The sequence below is a fragment of the Saccopteryx leptura genome, chromosome 3, assembly GCF_036850995.1.
Source record: "Saccopteryx leptura isolate mSacLep1 chromosome 3, mSacLep1_pri_phased_curated, whole genome shotgun sequence".
NCBI classification, from domain to species: domain Eukaryota; kingdom Metazoa; phylum Chordata; class Mammalia; order Chiroptera; family Emballonuridae; genus Saccopteryx; species Saccopteryx leptura.
Genome location: NC_089505.1, coordinates 114,930,579 through 114,942,390, shown reverse-complemented (window position 1 = coordinate 114,942,390; position 11,812 = coordinate 114,930,579). Strand labels below are relative to the sequence as shown.

Here is an 11,812-nt window from a genome sequence, read left to right as displayed (position 1 = left end):
TAAACCGATAATCAGGAGATGTTAACTTAAAAGGATTTGAAAGCTCAGGGAATTACTGATATACAGAATTGCTGAGTTCTGACAGGGTCACTGTTTGAAACAAACTGATTTTCTCATTTTCTTCTTTTTAAAGCTTCTAGTACAAAAAAGATGCTACAGAACCCTAAGCAAATTCTTCTCTTGAAGACTATTGCTGTTTATCCCATAAGGTCTAGTTTATTAAGCCCCCAATGATTTCAAACTTCCTAGGGCCTATAATAACATACAGTGCATGAAGCTTCACAGCAGCTTCATGAAAAATTCATGACACAGCAAGAAAAATTTACCACATAATGGTTAATAGCATAAGCACTACAGTCAGACATGGCCAGGCTACAGCCTATCATTGTCAAACTGTGGGATCTTAGGCAAGTTTTATAAGCCTTCTAAGCCTCATTCCCTCACCAAGGATAATGAATACATAGATTGAAACATAAAAAGTACCTAGCACAGTGCCTCGCACATAACATTCTACTTTGTAAGTGGGAAGAATTATTATCACCAGAATCCCACTGTCCATAAAAGAGTATGTGTAGCTCAGAAGGCCTCCAGAGGTAACCTATCATTTCTCCTATAAATGTCCAGGTTTTAACAGTTTATATATAACATGGAGTTACAGTAACAATACTTACCATATTCAGCTGGCTCTTGGCCTTCCAATTAATATAAACTCCTTTCCCTCTCCATCTACTTCTGCCAATTCTTTAGTAGTATCTCCATAAACATGTCTTCACCTTCCAGATGATGTCCATATCATTCTTCCCTCTAGCCTCTTTGGTGATGTTACAGCTAAGGGCTCCACTGCCTTCTAAGATACACTGAAATTCCTCTCCACTATCTGTGCATTCCTTTACATGTTTTTATTCTTGTTTTTCACTTTATAAAAAGGGTATATATTGCCTGATTGGCGGTGGCGCAGTGGATAGAGCATCAGACTGGGACACGTAGGACTCAGGTTCGAAACCCCGAGGTCGCTGGATTGAGTGTGGGCTCATAGACATGACCCCATGGTCATTGGATTGAGCCCAAGGTCACTGGCTTGAGCAAGGGGTCATTCGCTCTGCTGTAGCCCCCCACTCCCTGTCAAGGCACATGAGAAAGCAATCAATGAACAACTAAGGAGCCACATTGAAGAATTGATGTTTCTCATCTCTCTCCCTTCCTGTCTGTGCCTATCTATCCCTGTCTCTGTCACACACAAAAAAGGGTATATATCATATATAACCCTCTTGGACTTACTTTTTCACTTACTACTGTGCTGCTAAGATTCACCCACATTGCTGCATATCATTGCAGCTCATCTGTTGTGGCTGCTGTACCACATCTGCCACTCTTCTATCAGGGCCCTGGGTAGTTACCCAGGGTTTAGGTTCCATATTGTGAAAGTGCTAAAGAATATTCTTGTTCATATTTCCTGTTGAATAAGTTTCTCTGAGTATATACATAGGAATGGTAATACCGGATTGTGCAGTGTAAATGTTACTTCATATATTTTTCCTATCTAACATTTTCATTTTATGACTTCCTGTTCCTACTTCATTTTCCTTTCTTTTTTTTTTTAAGTGAGAAGAAGGGAAACAGATATAGATTCCCACATGCATCTTGACCGGTATCTACCTAGGAACCCCTGTCTGTTGCTGATGCTCGAATCAACCAAACTATCCTCAGTGCCTGAGGCCAACGCTTGAACCAACTGAACTATTCTCAGAGCCAAGGGACAACACTCGAACCAATCCAGCCACAGGCTAAGAGAGAAAGAAGGGGAGAGGTAGGGTAAAAAAAGCAGATGGTTGCTTCTCATGTGTGCTCTGACTACAGATTGAACCCAGGACATCCATACGCCAGGCCAATGCTCTACCCACTGAGTAAATCAGCCAGGACCTCCTTTATTTCTTTGAGCATATTTACTATGATTACTAAAATTCTTGATCTGGCCTGACCAGGCGGTGGCGCAGTGGATAGAGCGTCGGACTGGGATGCAGAGGACCCAGGTTCGAGACCCCGAGGTCGCCAGCTTGAGCGTGGGCTCATCTGGTTTGAGCAAAAGTCTACCAGCTTGAACCCAAGGTCGCTGGGTCCAACAAGGGGTTACTCGGTCTGCTGAGGGCCCGTGGTCAAGGCACATATGAGAAAGCAATCAATGAACAACTAAGGTGTTGCAAGCGCAATGAAAAACTAATGATTGATGCTTCTCATCTCTCTCCATTCCTGTCTGTCTGTACCTGTCTATCCCTCGCTCTGACTCACTCTCTGTCTCTGTAATAAATAAATAAATAAATAAATAAATAAATAAATAAATAAAAGACTTAAAATTCTTGATCTGGTCCTAGTCGGTAGCTCAACGGATGGAATGTCATCCCAGAGCACCAAGATTGCGGCTCAGTCCATGGTCACAGCATGTAAGAGAAGCAATCAATGAGCGTACAAGTAAATGGAACAACTACCGTAAGTGAAACAAGTTGATGCTCCTCTCTCTCTCCCTTCTCCCCTCCTTTCTCCTTTCCTCTCTCTCCAATTAATGGGGGAAACAAAATTCTTAGTGCTCATCCACTAATTCTATTTCAGAAATTTATGTATGTATTTAAAGGCTTGGACTAGCATACACACAATCATTGAAAGGTTAAGATTATGGAAAAAAAATCAGTTAATTAATCTGCACAGTGTTTTACTTTATTATATAAAATACAGAAAGCCTTGATTGAGAAAAAAAATAGGTAAAATATTTAACAGAAACTGAAGACTATTCTTAGGAAAGCACTGATTCCTGAAGGATACTTCTCCTCCAGCCATGATGAACATCTGTCTTCCTGGCAATCTATGGCCAAGCTCCAGGTATAGGGTTATCTCAAGTCCCTCCCACAAACCCAAGCCTTGGTCCTAGATTTGAGTGGTTAGAGGCTGAGAAAATATGAAAAGAATCGAAGTAAGAACATTCTCCATAAAAGCTAAGTACAGAGACTGGTCCTCTTTTACTCTCTAGTGCATCAGGAGCAGGAAGGATCCAAGTTCTTTAAGGCACACCTTTTGTTCATTTGCCTTTTTTAGCTTGGGGCTCTAACATGGACCTGTACACCCCACTGCCCTTCCTCCACTCACAGATATCTGCATAGTTGCATGTCCGGCATTTCCAGGCCTCCTCCACATCAACCCCTTGAGGCTCTCGGTGTCCCAGCCAGTAGGCCATATAGTGCTGTACTTTGTTTCTCAGCTCCTTCTCTTCAAAGGCCACAATCTCTGAACCCAGCACAGTGGCAGTATCTTGGTGAATATACTCAATCTTCAGAATATCAATGACTGGAAGGTCAGACTGTGTTAGCGACAAGAAGACCAGCTCCATGAGGTCAGCCAAGGACGTCACAGAGAAGCCTCCCAGCTGCGCATGCCTCAGCACTGCAGGTCCCAGTGGCTTTTCTGGATGCAATTTTGTGTGATGGATTAGGCTAGCAGCGGTCACTTTCCCTTGTACCATGGCATCAAAGATATATTTGTATAGGCTGCCTTGAAAACAGTCCTTTTTTATCTGCGCTGCTGGAGGGAGCACAGGGCGTCTGCGTGTCTTGAGTTCAACCAGTTCCAGTTCCCCCTTGGCTGTATAGTGCAGCTCATCGATCACTCCAACCAGAAGCACACCCTCCACTTCTCCAAATACTGGAAACTCTCTGATGCACCCTTCTGACTGCAGGATAGGAATCATTGATAACATATTCATAAACTTAACTGCCCAAGCATCTTCTTTACTGGTGATAGGGATAGCCACAAGATCATGAACTTCTAGTTCTCTAGCTAGGTGGATACTGGCACCAGTGTCCAAAACAGCTGCCTTCTCAGGTGCCAAGAAACCAGGAAGCTCCTTCCCATATACCATCTGCTGTTCACACCAGTTCTGAGTAGACAGGTCAGTCACATACAAATATTTCAAGTGGAATCGCTCCATGGGTGATGAGACATCCAATCCTCTTTTCCACTTTGGTAAGTTTATGGGATTGTCATCTCTCCCAGGGAGTTCAGAAGAAGGGCCAGGCTTGCTAAGTGAAGCACTTGACTCTTGCGTATCTATCAGATCCAGAAACTCCGAGTCACTCATGTCTGAGAACCCTGAGGCCTCTGCTGACACTGTCTCCTCTTCTGCAGTCTCTGCCATGGCACAGCTCTGGACTGGGCTATGCCCTGCATATCATGTTAAAGAAATGCATTATCCAAATAAAAACTTTCTCAAAAAACTTTCAAAGTTCAGGGAGGTAAAAAGAATTATGACTATTTATTTACATTCCTTAAAGAAGTCTATTTGTTTACAACTAATTAGTAATACTGCAGAGTTGTATGTAGTACGGGTACAATTTACAATAATAGGGCTCCTTGTATCATTCATAATGAACACTTCAAATTTTTTTTAAGTGCAAGGTAGTTTTAATTTTGAATCTGGCACTAACACATTATGAGTGACCTTCCTTGGCCTCAATTTCTTCATATAAAATACCTGAGTTTGCCTTTTCGGCTTCAAAATTCTACTGACTTGGGACATTATTTCATTATTTTAAATGAATATAGAGCTTTGTAAATGTTGGAGCAATGTTCAACAGTTTACCATGGATCACTTCTACAATTCCTTTCAAACAAAGTCCTTCACTATGAAAAAGAATCTCAATTACAAACTGTTTCTTGAGAAAAATCAGCTCTACAATGACTGTTTCTAAATGTAGCTGGCAGGGCACGCTGCCTGTCTCTGTCTCCCTCTCTGGAGCTGCCAGCGCCTGGCCCCCTCTCCGTCCCCCGTGCGTTTTCTTGGCCTTTCTCTCTCCTAAGCTCCAAGGGTCCTTTTTTTGCCTCTACAACTTGTTTCCTGAGTCCATGCAGTACAGTTGGCTCATTTCTTCCATGGCTCAATTTGTCTACCTCTGTGACTTTCTTTTTTTTTTTTTTTTCTTTTCCATTTTTCTGAAGCTGGAAACAGGGAGAGACAGTCAGACAGACTCCCGCATGCGCCCGACCGGGATCCACCCGGCACGCCCACCAGGGGCGACGCTCTGCCCACCAGGGGGCGATGCTCTGCCCATCCTGGGCGTCGCCATATTGCGACCAGAGCCACTCTAGCGCCTGAGGCGGAGGCCACAGAGCCATCCCCAGCGCCCGGCCATCTTTGCTCCAATGGAGCCTGGGCTGCGGGAGGGGAAGAGAGAGACAGAGAGGAAAGTGCGACAGAGAGGAAAGTGCGGCGGAGGGGTGGAGAAGCAAATGGGCGCTTCTCCTATGTGCCCTGGCCGGGAATCGAACCCGGGTCCTCCGCACGCTAGGCCGACGCTCTACCGCTGAGCCAACCGGCCAGGGCCTCTCTGTGACTTTCTAAATAAACTTTTGCTGGTATTTGAAAAAATAAATAAATAAAATGTAATCTGCAGAAACAAAATTGAAAGACTAACTATAGATACAAACAGACCTACTTATAGTAATAGAATGAAGTAATGAGAAAGGATGTTCACATAGACATGTGGCAATCGCTGCTTTTTATACTTGAGATATGGCAAGGAAAAAAAGTCCTTGGTTGGTTTTACTTTACCTTACTGACTTTATACTGTGCAATCACTGTGTGCTAGACACCTGGACAAGTGTTTCACTGCAATATCTCACAGGTACTTTTTTTTTTTTTAACAGAGACAGAGAGAGTCAGAGAGAGGGATAGACAGGGACAGACAGAAACGGAGAGATGAGAAGCATCAATCATTAGTTTTTTGTTGTGCGTTGCAACACCTTAGTTGTTCATTGATTGCTTTCTCATATGTGCCTTGACTGTGGGCCTTCAGCAGACTGAGTAACCCCCTTGCTCAAGCCAGCAACCCTGGGTCCAAGCTGGTGAGCTTTTTGCTCAAACCAGATGAGCCCACGCTCAAGCTGGCGACCTCTCGAACCTGGGTCCTCCACGTCCCAGTCCGACGCTCTATCCACTGAGCCACTGCCTGGTCAGGCTCTCACAGGTACTTTTAAAAAAATATTTATTATGGCCTGACCTGTGGTGGCGTACTGGATAAAGCGTCGACCTGGAATGCTGACATTGCCGGTTCAAAACCCTGGGTTTGCCCAGTCAAGGCACTTATGACAAGCAACCAATGAACAATAAGAGTAAAGCAACAACTTCTGTTCCTACTCCCTCTGTAAAATCAATAAATAAAATCTAAAAAAAAAAATTTACTACTAAGGCCTGACCTGTGGTGGCGCAGTGGATAAAGCGTCAACCTGGAAATGCTGAGGTCGCCGGTTCGAAACCCTGGGCTTGCCTGGTCAAGGCACATATGGGAGTTGATGCTTCCAGCTCCTCCCCCCCTTCTCTCTCTCCTCTCTCTCTCTCTCTCTCTCTCTCTCTCTCTCTGTCACTCCCTCTCCTCTCTAAAATGAATTAAAAAAAATTTACTATGAAAACTATCAGAGAAACAGAAAGAACAATGAACACTCATATACACACTATCTAAACAACTATTGACATGTTATAGTATTTGCTTCTTTCCTGTGTGCATTTTTTTTGGCTGAACTACTTTAAATTACAGACATCATAACACTTCAAATATAAATGTTTCAGCATATATTTCCAAATATATACATTCTCCTACATTAAGTACACTATGATTATCACATCTTACAAAATTAAAAATTCCCTAAATTTTGGTCCATATTCAAATTTCTCCAACTGCCCTAAAATATCTTGGATGACTTTTCTTTAAATCAGAAAACAAGAACATATCTCATTTGTATTGTCACTCAAGTATGTTTAATCTTAAAAAACGAGGCGAATTACCTTGTGAAGATACTCTTTTTGAGCCTTCCTCACATATCTAATCTAACCTTGCATAGAGAGAAAACAAAACAAGGTGTGACCAGTCCACTAGTGTTTGACTTTGGGCACCAGAAAAATAAATAATTTGACACAGAATTTAAGGTGATCGAGTAACTATGAGCCAAGGTTCCTATTTGCTATTCTAATAAACAACGAATAAGCTGAATGACCAATTCCCCGGTTTAAAGCTTAACAACTGAGGCCTTGAAAATGGTATACTTGAATATGGGGTCCTCAGGTTACAACAGTCTCGACATATGACATTTTGAGTTTACAATGCTCACTCTCATAAAAACTTCAAAAAATTGAGACGTGAGTGTTTTAGCGTATGCCATCAGCGTCATACTTATGGACTACGTGGGCGAACTAGTTTGGTTATGCGTGACGGAAGAATATGCAATAACGGGAAATATGAGTGAGGGAGCTGGCGTCCCCCAGTACGCTTACCTATGCCATTCTGGACTGTTAAACGTGCAAGTGTTCCATTTGTGTTAGGCTAAGATGTGTTTCAACTTATACCAAAATTCAGGTTATGTCACTGTCATAGGAAAGGAACTGTGTCATAACCAAGGACCCCCTGTAGTAATAAAACACAGAGAGCCTGACCAGGCGATGACACAGTGCATAGAGCGTCAGACTTGAATGCCGAGGACCCAGGTTCGAGACCCCAAGACGGGCTCATCTGGTTTGAGCAAAAGCTCACTAGCTTGGACCCAAGGTCACTGGCTCCAGCAAGGGGTTACTCGGTCTGCTGAAGGCCCGTGGTCAAGGCACATATGAGAAAGCAATCAATGAACAACTAAGGTGTCGCAATGTGCAACAAAAAACTAATGATTGATGTTTCTCATCTCTCTGTTCCTGTCTGTCTGTCCCTGTCTATCCCTCTCTCTGACTCTCTGTCTCTGTAAATAAATAAATAAATAAATAAATAAAAATAAAACACAGAGAGAAGCTGCACATTTACACAAGTACTGTATCTTAAACTATAAACGTGCCTTAAACGATGACAGTTTCAAAATGAGTAATAGTTTTTGGAGCATGAAGCCCTTGATGGTTTGAGAGGATCTTTACCGTCTATCAAGAAACTAAAGGTAGCCTGGCCTGTGGTGGCGCAATGGATAAACCTTCGGCCTGCAATGCCAAGGTTGCCGGTTCGAAACCCTGGGCTGCCCTGGTCAAGGCACATACAATAAGCAAGCAATGAACAACTAACATGAAGCAACTATGAGTTGATACTTCCCATTCCATGCTCCCCTTTCTCTCCTGTCTCTGTAAAATCAATAAATAAAGTATTAAAAAAAAAAAAAAACTAAAGTTAAATGGCAATAAACACATATACTTTGTGGTTTCCCTCCCACCCTCGTTCCCAGGACAGGGGAACTAAAGCCAAATCAGCTGACCTTGAAAATATTTAATTTCAAATATCCAGACCTGGGTTGTTCATTATATAGCCATCAGCCACAGTTGGCTAAACTTAAATAAAATGTATATCTCATTTTCTCAGTTGCATTAGGCACATTTCTTTCTTTTTTTTTCTATTCCAAGTGAGAAGAGGGGAGATAGACAGACTCCTGCACCTCCCCCCCTCCCCCCAGTCCCCTGCCAGGATCCACTCGGCAACCCCCATCTAGGGCCATGCTTGCAACGGAGCCAATTTTCTTAAAGCCTGAGGTGGAGGCTCCAAGGAGTCATCCTCAGCACCAGGGCCAATGTGCTGGAACCAACTGAGTCAAGGTGCAGGAGAGGAAGAGAGAGAGAGAGACAGAGAGATCACCAGAGAGAAGGGGGAGAGGGAGGGGTGGAGAAGCAGATGGTCACTTCTCTTGTGTGCCCTGACTGGAATTGAACCCAGGACATCCACGCCCTAGGCTGATACTCTACCACTGAGCCAAACAGCCAGGGCCACACTAGGCACATTTCAAGTGCTCCAGAGCTACACATGGCTAGTAGGTACCATATTGTAAGGCACAGATATAAAACATGTTCCTCATCACGGAAAGCTCTATTGGAGAGCACTGTTTTAGATTATTTCGTGTTTATGTGTTAACTCTCCAAAGAGTAAGCTCTTGAAAGGTATGAACTTTCTACTTGTTTTTTATACAGCTTTGAGAACAGAGTAGCCCTGAACAGGTAAGTGAAATGTTTTGTGAAAACGACACAAAGGGGTGGGGGAGGTGCTTTCTCTGTGGAATTATTCATCTAAAAGAAGAAAACAATACACTGGGGACAATTTAGCCTCAGATATGTCACTTGGACTTTCCCGTGCAGAAAAATAATCTCAGCAAGAACATGATGGCTCTCAGATCCTTCCTGCCGCCGCGTTCGCATCGTGCTGCTTCATCCTCCAGGGCACATCCCATTCTGCCAGCCTGTGAGCAGCAGCAGAGGGAAAAAAAACAAACAAAAAACCATATTTGGCCTTGGCTGGTTGGCTCAGCGGTAGCGCACCGGCCTGGCGTGCAGGAGTCCCGGGTTCGTTTCCCGGCCAGGGCACACAAGAGAAGCGCCCATCTGCTTCTCCACCCCTCCCCCTCTCCTTCCTCTCTGTCTCTCTCTCTTCCCCTCCCGCAGCCAAGGCTCCATGGGAGCCAAGTTGGCCCGGGCGCTGAGGATGGCTCCATGGCCTCTGCCTCAGGCACTAGAATGCCTCTGGTTGCAGTGGAGCGACGCCCCAGATGGGCAGAGCATCGCTTCCAGGTGGGCATGCCGGGTGGATCCCAGTCGGGTGCATGCGGGAGTCTGTCTGATTGCCTCCCTGTTTCCAACTTCAGAAAAATATTTAAAAAATAAAAAATTAAAAAAATAAAAAATAAAAAACAAAACAAAACCATATTTCTTGCCCCATACCCGCTTTGAGACGAGCAAAAAATTGTAATTTGAACCATGAGAGAAATTGTGCACATCCAGGCGGGCCAGTGTGGCAACCAGATCGGTGCCAAGGTAAGGATTTTAAACCTGTTTTAACTATATTTCTTTTGCAGAAGAAAAAAAAAGTCTGGGGGGGGGGGGGGAAGAACATGATGCCATGCACTGTGTCCCAAAATGCAGTCTGAATCTTTCTGACACGAGATGGTACACTGAACAATATTTTTAGTGGTATCTTAAAATAAATGTAAAGCTATTAGAGCAACCATCAAATGTATCATTCTATTTCTTAGGACAAGTTTAATTTCTAGGCCAGCAGTATTTAGCAGTATGCTACTTGCTTAGGAGTACTTTAAAAACCTTTAGGAAACCACAAAGTATAAGTGTTTATTGCCATTTAACTTTAGTTTCTTGGTGGATGGTAAAGATTCTTTCAAACCTTCAAGGACTTCAAAATTCAGAGTATTACTTCCAACTGGACTCAGCTACCCGCAAAACTGGGTGATAAAACAGTATATATACTGTATTAGCACTTAACAATTATGGATCTTCTTCCCCTTCCCAAGGAAGAGGTAGTGTATCAACTCCCTCTGACAAATGAGATTAAACCTTAGGAGAGAGGAAAACTACTCACCTGGGACTTGGTTGACCCTCCTCACAGGAAAAGGCAGAACACTGAAATGACAATGCTAGGGGAGGAGAAAGAAGCTCTGTAAGACCAGGTCTACATCAAAGAATCCAGATCAGTAACTCTGGGCTTTGCCGTGGTAGCGGGGACCTTTGGTCCTTTCTCACCTGACCAGTCCCTCACATTACGGCGTTTCCTCCTTTCTGATCCACACTGCACAAACTGTAGCCCACCCCAGGTCCTAGGTAACGCCTGCCTCTCAGGGGCTAATCCTCCGTGACTTCTTCATTTTCCCCATTCCCTGGATGCAGTTACTTGAGCCAATCCCTGCTCCCTGCAAGTAAAAGGATAACAAATAACCAAGGTCCTCCAGGATTTCCACGGTCAGTACTGTCTTCCAGCCCCAAGCTCAGTCCAGAAGCTCGGAAAGAGAACTCGGGTCACACAGAGGGTTCTTTGATGGGTTCCTGCTGCTACGGAAATACCACGGCCCTCACGTCAGCGTCTGACTTGTTTGGGACAGCCCGGACTCGTGCACCCCGACAACGTCTGCCTTGGTGGGGGGTACATTTCCACCGGCCCCAACCCACGGTCTCCCCGGAGTTTCAGGCACGCCCTAAAGTTTACTGCACGCTTCCTGACATTGCAGGAATACAGAATGACAGTATTCATTCTGGACTCCGGAAGGGGTCCCAGAGGACCTCTGGGTCTTCCGAGGGTAAAAAGTCCAGAACCCACAGGAGCCTGGGCTGAGCGCGTGGACGGGACAAGCCCCTGCCACTCGAGGAGGAGGGAGGGAGACGCGGCAACCGCGGGGACAGACCCCCTAGCTACCACAACGCAGCTTGTCACCCCCCACGCCCATTCGCCGGCCTTCCCCTCACGTCGGAGACTCCAGCGAATCCCGGACTCCACCTGGCTCCGCCGCGACCTCGCAACCGCTCCCCGACTCCACTGCCGACCAGCAAGAGCAGATCAGGCGGCACACTTGTTGTTCCAGGGTTCGCACACACCAGCCAGGAGACCCGGGTCCCAACACACAGCGCTGCCTAAGGCCCGCCCCCTCTGAGAGGCCTCGGTGGCACCGCCCAGTCCTCGCGTGGCTGCGGATCCCGCGAGAGTCCCTTTAGGGGTCTTGCAGAGCAGGGTTCTAATGCGGGGCCCACCTCTGGGCGGGTCCTCCCTGAGTACCGCTGGCTGTGCGTGCGGTTTAATTCCAATCGTAGCTGCGCGATCACGTGACTTAGAAGCGCGCACTCTGGTGGGGTTCCCTGGGTACTGTAGAGCCAGTGCCCGGGAAAGGTCCGGGCATGCCCCTTTCTTTGGACACCTGGCCTCAGTCTATTAAGTGTGTGTCTTTGCTTCGCTACTTTGAATGCTGTATCCCCGCCAGCACCGCCCACCAGCTTTCCTGGGGGAGAGAACAACCACGAATTCACTTTTCAAAGATGCCGGCG

General features: G+C 45.3%; 1 protein-coding gene across 3 annotated transcripts; it reads right to left on the bottom strand.

The window, feature by feature from the left end:
- Nucleotides 1-2,702: 2,702 nt before the first annotated feature.
- EXO5 (exonuclease 5) lies at nucleotides 2,703-11,532 on the bottom strand. Of its 3 annotated transcripts, none has more exons than XM_066375982.1 (4): nucleotides 11,240-11,532; nucleotides 10,523-10,689; nucleotides 10,362-10,416; nucleotides 2,703-4,206 (listed from the first exon to the last, which is right to left on the bottom strand). In XM_066375982.1, the coding sequence occupies exon 4, from the start codon at nucleotides 4,178-4,180 to the stop codon at nucleotides 3,068-3,070; it is 1,113 nt and encodes a 370-aa protein (XP_066232079.1). In that variant the 5' UTR covers nucleotides 4,181-4,206; nucleotides 10,362-10,416; nucleotides 10,523-10,689; nucleotides 11,240-11,532; the 3' UTR covers nucleotides 2,703-3,067. The 3 variants fall into 3 exon arrangements, with proteins under 3 accessions (XP_066232079.1, XP_066232078.1, XP_066232077.1); XM_066375981.1 differs by having other exon boundaries at nucleotides 11,271-11,532; XM_066375980.1 differs by lacking the exon at nucleotides 10,523-10,689 and having other exon boundaries at nucleotides 11,271-11,532.
- Between the last annotated feature and the right edge of the window lie 280 nt (nucleotides 11,533-11,812).

Bases quoted from the DNA above. Each gene is read 5' to 3' on its own strand.
- EXO5 (XM_066375982.1), bottom strand. From the start codon at position 4,180: ATGGCAGAGACTGCAGAAGAGGAGACAGTGTCAGCAGAGGCCTCAGGG.